This window comes from Hemiscyllium ocellatum, chromosome 46, assembly GCF_020745735.1.
Source record: "Hemiscyllium ocellatum isolate sHemOce1 chromosome 46, sHemOce1.pat.X.cur, whole genome shotgun sequence".
Taxonomy (NCBI): domain Eukaryota; kingdom Metazoa; phylum Chordata; class Chondrichthyes; order Orectolobiformes; family Hemiscylliidae; genus Hemiscyllium; species Hemiscyllium ocellatum.
In genome coordinates, this window is record NC_083446.1 from 2,505,619 (window position 1) to 2,523,549 (window position 17,931).

Genomic DNA, 17,931 nt, shown 5'->3' on the forward strand with positions numbered 1-17,931 from the left:
CTCTCCCTCTCCCTCCCCCGTCCCTCTCCCTCTCTCTCTCCCTCTCCTTCCCTCTCCCTCTCCCTCTCCCTCCCCCACTCTCCCTCCTTCTCCCTTTCCCTCTCCCCCCAACCTCCCCTTTCCCCACCCTCACCTTCTCCTCACCCCCCTCACTCCACCCTCTCCCTCTCTCTGTCCCCTCCCCTCCAAACCTTTCCCCCAGTCACCTCCATCCCAACCTCTGCCCTCTCCCCACCCCCTCCCCATCCTCCTTCCCAACTCCACGGGGTAACTCTACCCCCCCACCCCCACTCCCCTTCCCCAGTGAAGGTGGGAGTGGGGGGGGGTTGGCCTTGCTTTCTCAGGCAATATGCAATACCTGGGCTGATCGACTGCAGCAGGCATCAGTCTCACTCCAGTTCCTCCTGCTTCGTGCCCTTCTGCCCATCAGTTGGGAATGGGGACCCGGATGCAGGAGGTGAGGGGGGGACATTACATCCTTTGGCAGGAAATGCTGGATGGGGACAGAGAGGGAACCCAAACCCCATGGGATCTTTCTGTGCTGTCTGCAAACTCCCTTACACACTGAGCGTACCTCGATCTGCAGCTGGTTTGTGGGCAGGGGCATTGTGGTGGGGAGAGGGAGGTGGCAGGAACCATTTTGTTTGATTTGTAAACAGCAATAAGGAACAATCCTTTTAATTCCCAAACTAACTTTTCCAAAACTCCCCTTTGCAGACGGTCCTTTCCTGTGATTGAGTGTGGAACTGGTGGACAGCACTGACACCTTGTGGACAGAGTTTGTGCAGCAACTCAATTACTGAGGCCTTTTAAGGGCAGAGCAAGTGACCTGGGAGTGGCAGTGGGACAGGGACTCCCTGAGATTCTTGTAGAGAGAGGAGGAAAACTTCTTCAAGGCAGGCATCCTTGCCAGAGGATTCGCAGTCGGGTTAAAATCAACGAGGTCTGCAGATGCTGGAAACCGGTTGCTGCCTGAACTGCTGTGCTTTTCCAGCACCACTCTAATCCAGAATCTGGTTTCCAGCCTCTGCAGACATTGTTTTTTACCTACTTAGGCATTTCTCAGTCTTGATGTACTCCTGAACTCTCTGCCTCAGCTGAGCAGTTGGACCAGGAATGTGCGCACCGTTGTTATGGACTAGGCCAGACCACTCAAAACATGTGGGTGGCACGGTGGCACGGTGGTTAGCACTGCTGCCTCACAGCGCCTGACTCAGGTGACTGACTGTGTGGAGTTTGCACGTTCTCCCCGTGTCTGCGTGGGTTTCCTCCGGGTGCTCCGGTTTCCTCCCACAGTCCAAAGATGTGCGGGTCAGGTGAATTGGCCATGCTAGATTGCCCGTAGTGTTAGGTAAGGGGTAAATGTAGGGGTATGGGTGGGTTGCGCTTCGGCGGGTCGGTGTGGACTTGTTGGGCCGAAGGGCCTGTTTCCACACTGTAAGTAATCTAATTCTTGTCCAACCTCTCTCCCTATAGCTCAGACCCCCTTGAGTCCAGGCTACATCCTTGTAAATTCCTTCTGCACTCGCTTTCCAGTTTAATACCATCCTCCCTATAGCAAGGGGGACCAAAACTCAAGTGCGGCCTCCCCAACCTCCTGTATAACTGCAGCATAACTTCCCAACTTCAATACCGAATGCCCTGACTGATGAAGGCCAGTGTGCCACCAGCCTTCTCCCCTGCCCTGTCTACCTGGGACTCCACTCTCAGAGAACTGTGCTCCTGAACGCCAAGGTCCCTCTGTCCCATTACCCTCCTTAAGGCCCTACCCATTCACCAAGAAACTCCTGCCTTGATTTGACTTTCCAAAATGCAAGACCTCACACCTATCCATACTAAACTCCATTTGCCATTTCCCGGCCCCACTTCTCTACCTGATCCAGGTCCTGCTGTAATTTCTGGTCACCTTCCTCACTGCCCACGTTTTCGCCCGTTTTAGTGTCATCTGCAAACTTACTGATCGTGCCTTGGACATTCTCATCCAAATCCCTGATCTCGATAACAAACAGCAGTGGACCCAGCACCGAACCCTGGGGTCCTCCAGTAGTCACAGGCCTCCAGCCCCGACAAATGTCCCCCCCACTCTTATCCTCTGCTTCCTCCCAACCAGCCAAGTGTGTGTCCAATTTGCCAGCTCCCCCTGAATTCCTCGCGATGTAACCTTCCAGAGCAGCCTATCATGTGGAACCTTATCAAAGGCCTTACTGAAATCCATATAAACTACATCTACCGCCCTGCTCTCATCAACCTTCCTGGTCATTTCATCAAAGAATTCAAACACATTTGCTCACAAAGCCATACTGACTCCTCCTAATCAAACCCTGCCTTTCCAAATATCTTATCCCTCAGAATCTTCTCAAGTAACTTGCCCACCACAAATGTTAGGCTTACTGATTCAATGTTATCGATGACAAGGCCCATTTGCCTAGCAACAGCGATGTGATTGGCTCCCAGGGCTCAGGAGGTCTCTCTGTTCTCTGCAGTAAAAGCCACTTTCAACCTGAGGAGAACCAGTTTCTCTTCCCTGCAACCGCAGCTGTGAGCAGTGAGTTGTAATGAATGGGTCAGAGAGCGTTCTGAGTGTGCGTCAGTGACCCAGTGCCTCCTGCGAAACCAGAGACAGCATCTGGAGAAGGAGGATTGGGAAACAGCACTGACATTGATTCAGTTTGGAAATCTGTTGTGGGGGGGGGAGGGCGCTTCTGTTAGACTGAGCAGCAATATTGGGCAAGTTTAGGACAAAGTACAATATGGCTCAGGAACAGGCCCTTCGGCCCTCTAAGCCTGCACTGACACATTTTGCCCTTCCATACTAAAACTGCTTTCCCTTACAGGATCCATATCGCTCTGTTCCCTTCCTATTCATGTCTCCGTCCGGGTGTTCCTTAAATGTTCCCACCTCCTCCGGTTCTGGTAGTGAGTTCCACGCACTTACCGCCCTTTGTATGGTAAACTTGCCTCACACCTCTCTTTCAAACACCCCCCTCGCACCTTGAACCCATACCCCCTAGTAACTGAGCCCTCCCACCCCTGGGGGAAAAAGCCTCATACTCTCCCCTCTATCCAGGCCTTTCACAATCTTATAAACCTCTACCAGGTCGCCCCTCAACCTCCTGTGTTCCAGTGAAATCAAACCCAGTCTGTCCAACCTTACTTCATTACTAAAGCCCCTCCAGACCAGGCAATGTCCCGATAAACCTTTTCTGTACCCTCTCCGTAGCATCCATATCCTTCTGGTAGTGTGGTGACCAGAACTGTACACAACATCCCAAAATGTGGCCTCACTAAAGTTCCACACAGCTGCAGCATGACTTGCCTATCCTTATACTCAATGCCCCTTCCCATGAAGGCAAACAGACCACAGACCTTTTGTACTCCCTTATCTCCGAGGAGAAAGTGAGGTCTGCAGATGCTGGAGATCAGAGCTGAAAATGTGTTGCTGGAAAAGCGCAGCAGGTCAGGCAGCATCCAAGGAACAGGAAATTCGAAGTTTCGGGCATAAGCCATTCATCAGCCCTTTCCTGATGAAGGGCTTATGCCTGAAACGTCGAATTTCCTGCTCCTTGGATGCTGCCTGACCAGCTGCACTTTTCCAGCAACACATTTTCAGCTACTCCCTTATCTCCCTGTGCTGTCACCTTCAGTGATGTGTGGACCTGCACACCCAGATCCCTCTGCTTATCAATACTAAGAGTTCTTATTGATAAGTCATTCCCTGTACAATTTCCATCTGCACTTGACCTTCCAAAAGGCAGCATCTCACTGGATTAAACTCTATCGGCCATCTTCCTGCCCATTGCCTCCAACTGATCTGTATCCTATTGGATTCTCAGAGAGCCCTCCTCACTCCCCGGAAATGCCGCTGACCTTTCGCGGAGTCTGTCCCTCACCAGTGTGCGTGTTTCCTCTTGTCTCAGATCTTCCTGGTTCGTCAGTCAGTCACCTCTCAGAAGAAGTTACTCTCGGTGCGTCTTCCCGATGACTGTGACCCCTCTTTTGTGCATGACTTCACCATCAACGAGGACTCCGGCAACACCAGTGAGTCGCCCTGTCTGTTCTAGAATGTTCCAGAGTGCCCTCACCATGCCCGTGTTCTGGCATCGCCATTTCTCCTGGCCAGGGCTTGGAATGTTTAACCGAGACTTGAGGGTGGGTGTTACGTTATACAGAGAGGCTGGGGCTGTTTTCCCTGGAACGTCGGAGGCTGAGGGGTGACTTTATAGAGGTTTATAAAATCATGAGGGACATGGGTAGGGAAAATAGACAAGATCTTTTCCCCTGGGAGAGGGGAGTCCAGAACTAGAGGGGCATAGGTTTAGGGTGAGAGGGGAAAGATATAAAAGAGACCTAAGGGGCAACTTTTTCACACAGAGGGTGGTACGGGTATGGAATGAGCTGCCAGAGGATGTGGTGGAGGCTGGTACAATTACAACATTTAAGAGGCATTTGGATGGGTATATGAATAGGAAGGGTTTGGAGGGATATGGGCCAGGCGCTGGCAGGTGGGACTAAATTGGGTTGAGATATCTGGGTCAGCATGGACAAATTGGGCCGAAGGGTCTGTTTCTGTGCTGTACATCTCAGTGACGCCCAGTTTGGGATCTCCCCCCTCCCCCAGGGTCCCTCAGCTCCTGATCTCATTCCAGCCTTGGGTCAAACACGGACAAAAGGAGCAGAATCCCAGAGGGGAGGGGAGAGGGACAGCCCGTGACATCAAGGCTGTGTTTAACCGAGTGTGGCGTCAAGGAGCCCGGGCAAAACTGGGGTCACTGGGGGTCAGGGGGCAAACCCTCCCCTGGTTGGAGTCACACTCGTACATAGGAAAATGGTTCTTATTGGAGGGTCAGCCATCTCAGGCCCAGACTATCTCTGCAGGACTCCCTCAGGGGAGGGTCCTCGCCCCCCAACCACCTTCAGCTGCTTCATCAATGACCCCCCTTCCTCCATCAGAGGGTCCCAAGTGGGGGATGTTCACTGGTGATTGCACAGTCTCCAGCTCCATCTCCCCCCCCCCCTCAGATACTGAAGCAGGCCGTGTTCATATGGAACAAGATCTGGGCAATAGCCAGGCTCGGGCTGACCAGGGGCAAGTAATATTCACACCCCACAGATGGCCAGCGACAACCATAGTGTCAGATAGCACAGACACAGGCCCTTCAGCCCAACCAGTCCATACTGACCACAATCCCAAATTAAACTAGTCCCACCTGCCTGCTCCTAGCCCCATCACCAATAAGAGACAGTCTAACCATCTCCCCCTGACATTCAATGGTGTTCCCGTCACTGAGTCTCCCCCCATCAACATCCTGGGGGTTACCATTGACCAGAAACTCTACCAGACTCACCACATCAACCCAGCGGCTCCAAGAGCAGGTCAGAGGCTGGGAATCCTGCAGCGAGTAACTCCCCTCCTGACCCCCCCCAAAGCCTGTCCCACCATCTACAAGGCCCAAGGCAGGAGGGGGGAGGGAACACTCCCCACTTGCCCCTGGGTGGGGGCAGCTCCAACAACATTCAAGAAGCTCGACACCACCCAGGGACAAAGCAGCCCCCGCTGGATTGGCCCCACCCCCACAAACACCCCCTCCCTCCCTCCCTCCCTCCCCCCACCGATGCTCAGTAGCAGCAGTGTGTACCAGCTACAAGACCCACTGCAGAAACTCACCAAAGACCCTCAGGCAGCACCTTCCAAACCCACGGCCACTTCCATCCAGAAGGACAAGGGGCAGCAGGTACACGGGAACCCCACCCCCTGCAAGTTCCCCTCCGAGCCCCTCACCATCCCGACTTGGAAATATCTCGCCGTTCCCTCAGTGTGGCTGGGTCAGAATCCTGGGATTCCCTCCCTAAGGGACACTGTGGGTCTACCCACAGCACATGGGCTGCAGCGGGTCAAGGAGGCAGCTCACCCCCCACCTTCTCAAGGGGGCAACTAGGGACAGGGGGGGCAGTAAATCCTGGGCCTACATCCTGAGGGAACATTGCTGCAGGCTGTCAGAGTTGAGGGGACACAGGGCTCAGGGAGGTGGAGGTTTGGTGAGGTGTGGGATAGGGTGGGGGTCAGTACGAGGGGGAGGGGCTCAGGGAGGAGTCAGACATGACCCACACTGACGCTGTTCTCTGGGTTTTCAGCGTTCTCCCTGGAAGGTTCTGGAATGACATTTGGAGACCTCTTCCACCTCATCTCCTTCTACTGTGTGAGCAGGTCAGGCCTGGGCTCCATTCGCTAGGCCCCAACCCAATCCACCCCCTCCATCCCTCCTGACCCCCAACTCTGCCCCTCTCCTCGTTCCCCCAACACCTTGACCCCCAAACCTCAACCCCAAATCCCTGCCCTCTCTAACCCCATCTCCCTGACCCTATGACCCCCACGCCCCCTGACCCCCACATCTCCTGACAACCACTCCTTGAGCCCCACGCCCCAGACCCCCTCACCCCCTGACCTCAACACCCCCTGACAACTCTGACCCACACACCCCTGACCCCAACCCCTGACCCCCACACCATGACCCCTACACCCCCTGACTTCAACACTCCCTGACAACCAACCCCTGACCCCCACACCCCCGACACCTACACCCCTGAGCCCCACACCCTGACCCCAACCCCGCCTGACAACCAACCCCTGACCCCCCACACCCCCTGACCCCTACATACTGACGCCCAACCCCAACACTCCCTGCCAACCAGCCCCTGGCCCCCACAACCCTGACCCCCACACCCTGACCCCCACACCCCCTGACCCCCACACCCCCTGACCCCCACACCCCATGACCCCAAAACCCCCTGACACCCGACCCCTGACCCTCACGCCCCCGACTCCCACGCCCCCTGACCCCCACACCCCCTGAACCCCACATGCCCCCGACACCCACACCCTGACCCCAACACCCCCGATCCAAACACCCTCTGATCCCAACACCCTGACACCCCCAACCCCAGACCTCCACACCCTTACCCCCACACCCCCTGACCCCCACACTCCCTGACACCCACACCCGCAACTACCCCCCCACCTTGTTCCCCCTACGCCCCCATGGACCCCCCACACTCACACCCCAATTGAGTTGTGGCCTGGGAGGGGAGTCACTGGGGAGGGTGGGGGTGGGGGTGGGTGGTTGGTGTCTGTGTTGGTGGGGAGTTACTGGGTTGGGGCGGGGGTGTGTGTGGAGGGTGCAGGGGTATTTGGGAGAGGGTGGGGTTGGGCGGCAGGTTGTGGGTGGGTCTGGGGATAGACCAAGGGAGTGGGCCTAGGGAGGGGGGTGGGTGGGTGTGGTGGGGAGTGGGGAGGCTGGGAGAGGGGGGGTTTGGTGCTGGATCTGGGTTGGGGGAGGGGGTGTGGGTGGTGGGGAGAGGGGGTTTGGTGCTGGGTCTAGGGTGGGGGAGGGGGTGTGTGGGGAGGAGGTGTGGGTGGTGGGGAGAGGGGGTTTGGTGCTGGGTCTGGGGTGGGGGAGGGGGTGTGGGTGGTGGGGAGAGGGGGTTTGGTGCTGGGTCTGGGTTGAGGGTGTGTGGGGGAGGGGGTGTGGGTGGTGGGGAGAGGGGGTTTGGTGCTGGGTCTGGGTTGAGGGTGTGTGGGGGAGGGGGTGTGGGTGGTGGGGAGAGGGGGTTTGGTGCTGGGTCTGGGTTGGGGGTGTTTGGGGGAGGGGGTGTGGGTGGTGGGGAGAGGGGGTTTGGTGCTGGGTCTGGGTTGGGGGTGTTTGGGGGAGGGGGTGTGGGTGGTGGGGAGAGGGGGTTTGGTGCTGGGTCTGAGTTGGGGGTGTTTGGGGGAGGGGGTGTGGGTGGTGGGGAGAGGGGGTTTGGTGCTGGGTCTGGGTTGAGGGTGTTTGGGGGAGGGGGTGTGGGTGGTGGGGAGAGGGGGTTTGGTGCTGGGTCTGGGTTGGGGGTGTGTGGGGGAGGGGGTGTGGGTGGTGGGGAGAGGGGGTTTGGTGCTGGATCTGGGGTGGGGGGGGAGGGGGTGTGGGTGGTGGGGAGAGGGGGTTTGGTGCTGGGTCTGGGGTGGGAGAGGGGTGTGGGTGGTGGGGAGAGGGGGTTTGGTGCTGGCTGTGGGTTGAGGGTGTTTGGGGAGGGGGTGTGGGTGGTGGGGAGAAGGGGGTTTGGTGCTGGGTCTGGGGTGGGGGAGGGGGTGTGGGTGGTGGGGAGAGGGGGTTTGGTGCTGGGTCTGGGTTGAGGGTGTGTGGGGGAGGGGGTGTGTGTGGTGGGGAGAGGGGGTTTGGTGCTGGGTCTGGGTTGGGGGTGTTTGGGGGAGGGGGTGTGGGTGGTGGGGAGAGGGGGTTTGGTGCTGGGTCTGGGTTGGGGGTGTGTGGGGGAGGGGGTGTGTGTGGTGGGGAGAGGGGGTTTGGTGCTGGGTCTGGGTCCAGGGTGTTTGGGGGAGGGGGTGTGGGTGGTGGGGAGAGGGGGTTTGGTGCTGGGTCTGGGTTGAGGGTGTGTGGGGGGGGGGTGTGGGTGGTGGGGAGAGGGGGTTTGGTGCTGGGTCTGGGTCCAGGGTGTTTGGTGGAGGGGGTGTGGGTGGTGGGGAGAGGGGGTTTGGTGCTGGGTCTGGGTCCAGGGTGTTTGGGGGAGGGGGTGTGGGTGGTGGGGAGAGGGGGTTTGGTGCTGGGTCTGGGTTGAGGGTGTGTGGGGGAGGGGGTGTGGGTGGTGGGGAGAGGGGGTTTGGTGCTGGGTCTGGGTCCAGGGTGTTTGGGGGAGGGGGTGTGGGTGGTGGGGAGAGGGGGTTTGGTGCTGGGTCTGGGTCCAGGGTGTGTGGGGGAGGGGGTGTGGGTGGTGGGGAGAGGGGGTTTGGTGCTGGGTCTGGGTCCAGGGTGTTTGGGGGAGGGGGGTGTGGGTGGTGGGGAGAGGGGGTTTGGTGCTGGGTCTGGGTCCAGGGTGTGTGGGGGAGGGGGTGTGGGTGGTGGGGAGAGGGGGTTTGGTGCTGGGTCTGGGGTGGGACCTGTTGGATGAATCTGCCTTGAGGAGGGCAGGGTGAGTGGGTACAGGGACAGGAACAGGAGAGGTCTGGGCTGACTGATGGATTGGAGCCTGTTCTCTCTGTGACAGGGACATCCTCCCGTTTACCCTGAAACTCCCACTCGCCATCACCTCCGCCCGATCACACAAGATCCTGAAAACTATCTCCCACCTGGGCATCGGTGAGTGGTGTGTCTGTGTGTGTGTGTGTGTGTGTGTGTACGTGAGAGTGTGTGTGTGTGAGAGAGTGTGTATATATGTGTGTGTGTATGAGAGTGAGTGTGTCTGTGAGAGAGTGAGTGTGTGAGAGAGAGTGTGTCTGTGTGTTTATGAGAGTGAGTGTGTCTGTGTGTGAGTGTGTATATGTGAGAGTGTGTGTGTGAGAGAGTGTGTGTGTGAGAGAGAGTGTGTCTGTATGTGTGTGTGTGAGGGAATGTGTGTATGTGTGTGTGTGTGTGTGTGTGAGGGAGTGTGTGTATGTGTGAGTGTGTGTGTGTGTGTGTATATGAGTGTGTATATGTGTGTATGAGAGTGTGTGTGTGAGAGTGAATGTGTCTGTGTGTGTGTGAGAGAGTATGTCTATGTGTGTGCGTGAGTGAGTGTGTCTGCGTGTGTGTGAGAGTGTGTATATGTGTGAGTGTGTGTGTGAGATAGTGTGTATACGAGAGTGTGTGTGTATGTGCGTGTGTGTGTGTGTGTGTGTGTGTGAGTGTGTGTCTGTGTGAGTGTGTGGTCAGCCTGGACACTCCAGTACAGACTCGATGGGTGAGTGGCCTCCCCCTGTGCTGAGAGGATTCTACGATTCAAACCCCCTCTCGAGAACATTCGCTGTTTCAGCCCCAATCTCTTTCTGTAGCAGAGGATTCCTCCAGGCTCCCCACCCGGTGGGGGAAGGGGCTGAGGGGTGACCTTATCGAGCGTGGGCTCCCGTCCACCCACAGACGGAGACTCGGAAACAGAACCAGACGCGCGGGGGTGGGGGGGGGGATTGGGGGGGAGGCGGGGGTGGTGTAGGATGGGATTAATTTAAACCCTTCTGGGATGAGGTTGTCTCTGACTGGGCCCAGCACGTATTGCCCCATTACTAATCTCCCAGAGGGCAGCTCCGAGTCAACCCCATCACTATGGGTCTGGAGTCACGTGTAGGTCAGACCCGGGTAAGGATGGCAGATTCCTTCCCTGAAGGATATTAGTGATCGAGATGGGGAGGGGGTTTCTGATCATTGGCATTGGATTACAGTCATCAGTAGACTTTTAATTCCAGATACTTTATAGAATATTAATTCCCTCATCTGCCTGGGTCCCCAGAACGTTACCTGGGTCGACAGTTCAGTGACAATATCACCTGACTAGCATCGCCCCTTAATGTGAGGAGACAGCGGGATGTGGATGCGTTTCAGATATGGGCAGAGGAGTGGGGTTTAATCCGAGTAAGAGTGAGGTGCTGCACTTTGGGAGGTCACAGGTTAACGTAAAGTATAGAGTTAATGTCAGGAGCCTGAACAGTATCGATGTGCAGAGGGATCTGGGGGAGGTGGGGTTCGAATCCACCGCTCCCTGTAAGTGGCCACACAAGGTGGTCAAGGAGGGCTATGGTGTAGTTGGTCAGGGGGGACTGAGTACAGGGGTCAGGGTGTCACATTGCAGCTGTATCAGTCTGTGGTTAGGCCGCACTTCGAGTATTGTGTTCAGTTCTGGTCCCCACGTTACAGGGAGGATGTGGGGGGGCTTTGGGGAGGGTACAGGAGAGGTTTCCCAGGATATGGCCTGGATTAGAGGGTGTGAGCTTTAAGGAGAGGCTGGGGATAACTCAGGCTGTTTTCCCCGCGGAGGCCGAGGGGAGACTGGGTAGAAACAGGTCAAATGACGAGACGCAGAGATAGGGTCGAAGGTCAGAATCTTTCCCGAAATGTTTAATTGTAGTGGGGGGGCAGGTATTTAAGGGGAGAGGGGGAAAGCTCAGAGGAGATGTCAGGGGTAAGTGTTTTACCCAGAGAGCAATGGGAGTGTGGAACACACTGTCAGGGCTGGGGGTAGAGGCTGATACAACAGGGGCCTGTGAGGGGCTGTTAGATAAACACATGAATATGTGAGAGATCGAGGGATATGGACCAAGGGCAGGCAGAAGGGATTAGATTAATTTGGTGTCATGCTTGGGACAGCATTATGGGCCGAAGGGCCTGTTGCTGTCCTGGACTGTTCTATGTTCTGCACAGAGAGAGGACAAGGGCACACCGTGTGCCTGTTCCAACCTGATAAATCCATTCACTGGATCCATCTTTAGTGGCTCGCTGGAGGTTAACTGTCAGTCATCAGCAACCAGTGCGTTGTCCCCGACCGATCAGAGTCAGCGCTGTTCCCCCCCCCCCGCAACGTTTGTTTGTTTCCCTTCGCGCCCGCAGTCTGGCGTTCTTGCCAGGTGTCCTGACGGGAGTCGGGGTTGGGCCCTCAGTCAGGTGGCCGCGCTCTCACCGTGTCCTTTGTCCCTCCCCTCCTCAGAGTTCTGGACGTCGGCCCTCAACGTGCGGGAGCGCCCCCCCTCTGGGGTGGAGGAGTGCGGGGTCGCGCCCCCCCAGGAGACTGGCTCCCCCCAGCCCGCTGACCATCCACGGCTGTCGCTGCACGGACCCCTCAGGACCAGGGGGCCAGGGGAGGTGGGTCAGACCAGCCAGAGTGGCGCCCTCAGCTTTGTCAACCCCCTGTTCGAGGGCAGGTGCAAGGGGAGGAGGGGTCACTTCAAGAGCAGCTTCAAAGTGAGGGTCTCCACGGAGACCTCCAGCCCCCTCTCACCCCCCTCCGAGCCCCCTCCCCCAGTCCCCTGCCAGGAGGAGGAGGGGGAGGGGGAGGAGGACGGGAGCGGGGCAGCCCCCCAGTTGGAGGGGGAGGGGGTGTACCAGCGTCCCCGGACCCCTGTGCCCCCACCCCGTCTGAAGAAGAGGCTGAAGACCTGGGCGGTCCGCTCTGAGGAGGGGTACCGGGTGCCACTGCCGTCCTGCCCCTCCCCCCCCACCTCACCCTTGGAGGAGGGTGGGGGCGAGGGCTGGGGCGGGGGAGGAGACCGCCTGAGCGATTCCAACTCCTCGGAGGGTCTGGAGCTCCTGCGGGGAGGGAACCTCCCTCAGATCGGGGAGGTGGACAGTCAGTCCCTCAGCAGCCTGGAGGGGGAGGGGGAGATCGAATGGGAGGGGGAGAGGGAAGGGGAGGGGGAGAGAGAGAGGGAGAGGGTAGGAGAGAGGGAGGGGGAGGGGGAGAAGGATGGGGAGAGGGAAGGAGAGAGGGAGAGAGAGAGGGAGAGGGAGAAGGAGGGGGAGAGGGAGAGGGAGAGGGAGAAGGAGGGGGAGAGGGGGAGGGGAAGGGAGAGGGAAGGGGAGGGGAAGGGGGAGATGGAGGGGGAGGGGGAGATGGAGGGGGAGGGGAAGGGGGAGATGGAGGGGGAGGGGAAGGGGGAGATGGAGGGGGAGGGGAAGGGGGAGATGGAGGGGGAGGGGGAGATGGAGGGGGAGGGGAAGGGGGAGATGGAGGGGGAGGGGAAGGGGGAGATGGAGGGGGTGGGGAAGGGGGAGATGGTTGGGGTGGGGAAGGGGGCGGGGGAGGAGGTCCGGAAGGGAGAGAGGGAGATGGAGAGGGAGGGGAAGGGAGAGGGGGAGATGGAGGGGGAGCGCAGGCAGGCTCGGCCCCAGCCAGACCAGCCCCCCAGTGCCCCACGACCCCCGCCCAGGTCTCGAGGTGCCCGGTGGGACGTGAGGGCGCCCCTGCGGAGGGTACTGAGCTCCTTTGCAGGCCCCGAGTGGAGGCTGGTGCACTCGGTCCAGGAGCAGGCCCGGGATTCAGGAACCTCGGTGGGGGCCCTGGTCCAGGGATTCATGGGGAGACTGCGGGATGGGAGTGGGGTCTCCGGGTCACGCTGCAGCACCGAGCTACTCCAGGACATCCGGGCCTTCATGACCCACACCAAGAGCTTCCTGAGGCAGAGCATGGAACTGGAACTACCCTCGGACAGCCTACTCCAGGAGGCCGAGAGAGGTGAGGGAGCAGGGGGACAGGGGTTACAGGGACAGGGAGGGGGTGTAGGGGCTGGAGGGGGTTACAGAGATAGGGAGGGGGTGTAGGGGCTGGAGGGAGTTACAGAGATAGGGAGGGGGTGTAGGGGCTGGAGGGGGGTTACAGAGATAGGGAGGGGGTATAGGGGGACAGGGGTTACAGAGATAGGGAGGGGGTGTATGGGGACAGGGGTTACAGAGATAGGGAGGGGGTGTAGGGGCCGGAGGGTGTTACAGAGATAGGGAGGGGGTGTAGGGGCTGGTGGGGGTTACAGAGATAGGGAGGGGGTGTAGGGGCTGGTGGGGGTTACAGAGATAGGGAGGGGGTGTAGGGGCTGGTGGGGGTTACAGAGATAGGGAGGGGGTGTAGGGGGACAGGGGTGACAGAGATAGGGAGGGGGTGTAGGGGCTGGAGGGGGTTACAGAGATAGGGAGGGGGTGTAGGGGCTGGTGGGGGTTACAGAGATAGGGAGGGGGTGTAGGGAGCTGGAGGGGGTGACAGAGATAGGGAGGGGGTGTAGGGGCTGGTGGGGGTTACAGAGATAGGGAGGGGGTGTAGGGGCTGGAGGGGGTTACAGAGATAGGGAGGGGGTGTAGGGGCTGGAGGGGGTTACAGAGATAGGGAGGGGGTGTAGGGGCTGGAGGGGGTGACAGAGATAGGGAGGGGGTGTAGGGGGACAGGGGTGACAGAGACAGGGAGGGGGTGTAGGGGCTGGAGGGGGTTACAGAGATAGGGAGGGGGTGTAGGGGGACAGGGGTTACAGAGATAGGGAGGGGGTGTAGGGGCTGGAGGAGGTTACAGAGATAGGGAGGGGGTGTAGGGGGACAGGGGTTACAGAGATAGGGAGGGGGTGTAGGGGCTGGAGGGGGTGACAGAGATAGGGAGGGGGTGTAGGGGCCGGAGGGAGTTACAGAGATAGGGAGGGGGTGTAGGGGGACAGGGGTGACAGAGATAGGGAGGGGGTGTCAGGGTAAGTGATCCCATGGTGCAGGGGGAATGGGAGGGGGTATGAGTAGGGAAAGGGGGTTTGGGGGGTGGGGTAGGGGGAATGGGAGGGGGTATGAGGAGGGACAAGGGGGTTTGGGGGGTGGGGTACAGGCGAGTTTGGGATGTGCAGAAGATTCCGGAGGGTAGACTGTGGATGAGCAGCCTGGAGAGGGACCGAATGGTCTCCCCTGGAGCCGACAAAGGGGCTGGGCTGTAGGTGATGGGCTCAAACGGAAGCCGGGGAGGGGTTGGAGGGTGGGGAGTTGGGGGTAAGGTTGAGGACTCCCAGTGGTGCTGACCTGTCTGTCTTGGCCTCCCCGCAGATCGCCTCCTGGAGGTGGCGATGCACAAGAGCATCCTGAAGCCTCTCAAAGGTCGGATCGAAGCCACGCTGAGGGAGTACCACATTGCCAACGGCTCCCTGCAGCAACTCCGGGCTAACATGCAGCTGGTCAGGCAGGCCGGACCACAAAGCCTGGGCCTACGCTTCAGTAACCCTGACCCTGCCGCCCTCGACAAGATCAAACACAAGTTCATCCTCATGCAGAAGATGTACTCCCCCCTCAAGAAGGTCCAGCTCCTCCTACAGGCCATGAAACTCATTTGCAATCGGGTCAAAGCAGCTGAAGGTACTGGCTCCCTCTACACCCTCCCCCCATCAAACACTCCCTCCACACTCTCCCCCCCAGGAAACACTCCCTCTGCACCGTCCCCCATCAAACACTCCCTCTACACCATCCCCCATCAAACACTCCCTCTACACCATCCCCCATCAAACACTCCCTCTACACCATCCCCCCCATCAAACACTCCCTCTACACCATCCCCCATCAAACACTCCCTCTACACCGTCCGCCCCATCAAACACTCCCTCTACACCATCCCCCCATCAAACACTCCCTCTACACCCTCCCCCCCAGCAAACACTCCCTCTACACCATCCCCCCAGCAAACACTTCCTCTACACCCTCACACCCCCATCAAACACTCCCTCTACACCCTCCCCCATCAAACACTCCCTCTACACCCTCACACCCCCATCAAACACTCCCTCTACACCCTCCCCCCATCAAACACTCCCTCTACACTCTCCCCCCCAGCAAACACTCCCTCTACACCCTCCCCCATCAAACACTCCCTCTACACCATCCCCCCAGCAAACACTTCCTCTACACCCTCACACCCCCATCAAACACTCCCTCTACACCATCCCCCCAGCAAACACTTCCTCTACACCCTCACACCCCCATCAAACACTCCCTCTGCACCCTCCCCACATCAAACACTCCCTCTGCAGCCTCCCCCCCATCAAACACTCCCTCTACACCCTCCCCACATCAAACACTCCCTCTACACCCTCCCCCCATCAAACACTCCCTCTACACCCTCCCCCATCAAACACTCCCTCTACACCGTCCCCCATCAAACACTCCCTCTACACCCTCCCCCATCAAACACTCCCTCTACACCCTCCCCCCATCAAACACTCCCTCTACACCATTCCCCCATCAAACACTCCCTCTACACCATTCCCCCATCAAACACTCCCTCTGCACCCTCCCCCCATCAAACACTCCCTCTACACCGTCCCCCCATCAAACACTCCCTCTACACCCTCACACCCCCATCAAACACTCCCTTTGCACCCTCCCCACATCAAACACTCCCTCTACACCCTCCCCCCATCAAACACTCCCTCTGCAGCCTCACACCCCCATCAAACACTCCCTCTACACCCTCCCCACATCAAACACTCCCTCTACACCGTGCCCCCATCAAACACTCCCTCTACACCCTCACACCCCCATCAAACACTCCCTCTACACCCTCCCCCACATCAAACACTCCCTCTGCACCGTCCCCCCATCAAACACTCCCTCTACACCCTCCCCCCCATCAAACACTCCCTCTACACCATCCCCCATCAAACACTCCCTCTACACCCTCCCCCCCATCAAACACTCACTCTGCACCCTCCCCCCATCAAACACTCCCTCTACACCCTCCCCATCAAACACTCCCTCTACACCCTCCCCCCCATCAAACACTCCCTCTACACCCTCCCCCCATCAAACACTCCCTCTACACCATCCCCCATCAAACACTCCCTCTACACCATCCCCCCATCAAACACTCCCTCTACACCATCCCCATCAAACACTCCCTCTACACCCTCCCCCCCATCAAACACTCCCTCTGCACCCTCCCCCATCAAACACTCCCTCTACACCCTCCCCCCATCAAACACTCCCTCTACACCATCCCCCATCAAACACTCCCTCTACACCATCCCCCCCATCAAACACTCCCTCTACACCATCCCCCATCAAACACTCCCTCTACACCCTCCCCCCATCAAACACTCCCTCTGCACCCTCCCCCATCAAACACTCCCTCTACACCATCCCCCCATCAAACACTCCCTCTGCAGCCTCACACCCCCATCAAACACTCCCTCTACACCATCCCCCCATCAAACCCTCCCAGGACAGGGACCGCCTGGGGTTAGATAAAGGCGAGAGCTGCCTGTACTGTAGTAGAGTGGTTGATGAGCGGGGGGGGGGGGGGGTGATGGGCCTGTTGTGTTGTGTCCCCAGTTGGCCTTCCCTGTTGTGGAGGTGTTCCTGTTTGCCCTCCCAGTGTGGACAGGGGTCAGATCGGGGAGAGGCTGTGTGCTGAGTCAGTGTGTAACAGCCTGTCTCCCTGTGCCCAGGACAGCATTATGGTGCGGATGAGTTCCTGCCGTCACTCTCGTACACCATCGCTGAATGCGAGCTCCCTGAACTCAGCCTTGAGGTGGAATACATGATGGAGCTGCTTGACCAGACTGACCTGACGGGGGAAGGTAGGACCCTGAAGACACCTCAGAGCGTTCCCTCTTCTCCCTCTGTCAGGGGGAGCTGACTCAGGGTGGACAAACGGCAGATTATGAAGGGGCAGAATGGCCTTCGTGTCCCTGTGGGACAGGCTGGGGGAGAGGGGCTGAATGGCCTCTTGCTGTTCCTGTGGGTCAGGCTGGGGGAGGGGGGAGTTTGACAGCCAAGGGGCTGTTAGTTTATTGGGGGAGGGGGGAAGTGGGGGTGGGGGGGGGGGAAGTGGGGGGTGGGGGGTTAGTGTCCGAAGGTGGGATTGTTGGATCAGCCAGGACCCTACTGAATGCCTTAAGGGGCCGAATGGCCTCTGTGTTTGTATACCTGTGTATGTCTTCTGTGGGATCATAGGAACATGGAGAGGCCATTCAGCCCATCTGATCCTGTGCCAGCTCTTGCAATGATCTCTCCAATGTATCTCACCCTGTCTGTCCCCACTCCCTCTCCCCCCAGCCCCCACAGCTCCCTGTGAATACATCCTTTCCCAATATCCCCCTGAGTATTCCACACCTTTTGAAAATTCCTGTTGAATCCGCTTCCCCTGCATCCACTTTCCCAGGACACAACAACTCACTGCCTCAAATTAAACATCCCCCTCCCTCCCTCCCTCCCTCGGGACCTGTTCCTGATTCCCTTCCATCCCGTGTCTCTCGGACGACTGACCCTCCCACCTCTGGGAGCAGTCTCTCCCCCACCGCCCCCCTTTCCCAATTCCGAACACCTCGATTCCATCTCCCACCGAACCTTCCCCGCTCCGAGGGGAACAGTTCCAGCGTCTCTCTCCTCGTTCACTGCGGACCCTCCTCCCTGCTCCCATTGCGGTGGATCTCCCTCTGCCCCCTTTCAAAGGGTCAGGGTCTCCTTCCTAAAGTGCAGCCTCCAGCATCACTCAGTGTCCCCTCAGCACTGACCCTCCGACAGTGCCCACTCCCTCAGCACTGACCCTCCGACAGTGCCCACTCCCTCAGCACTGACCCTCCGACAGTGCCCACTCCCTCAGCACTGACCCTCTGACAGTGCCCCCTCCCTCAGCACTGACCCTCCGACAGTGCCCCCTCCCTCAGCACTGACCCTCCGACAGTGCCCACTC

The 17,931-nt window shown here is 58.7% G+C and overlaps 1 protein-coding gene across 1 annotated transcript in view; it reads left to right on the forward strand.

Moving 5' to 3' along the window:
* LOC132836175 (ras and Rab interactor 2-like) overlaps window positions 1-17,931 on the forward strand; it is a 39,107-nt gene that overhangs the window by 9,722 nt on the left and 11,454 nt on the right. The window contains exons 6-12 of the mRNA XM_060855504.1: window positions 3,918-4,038; window positions 6,133-6,205; window positions 9,034-9,125; window positions 11,443-12,096; window positions 12,580-12,966; window positions 14,295-14,600; window positions 16,685-16,816. Of these exons, the coding sequence (XP_060711487.1) occupies window positions 3,918-4,038; window positions 6,133-6,205; window positions 9,034-9,125; window positions 11,443-12,096; window positions 12,580-12,966; window positions 14,295-14,600; window positions 16,685-16,816 (1,765 nt within the window). The remainder of the gene's footprint in view (window positions 1-3,917; window positions 4,039-6,132; window positions 6,206-9,033; window positions 9,126-11,442; window positions 12,097-12,579; window positions 12,967-14,294; window positions 14,601-16,684; window positions 16,817-17,931) is intronic.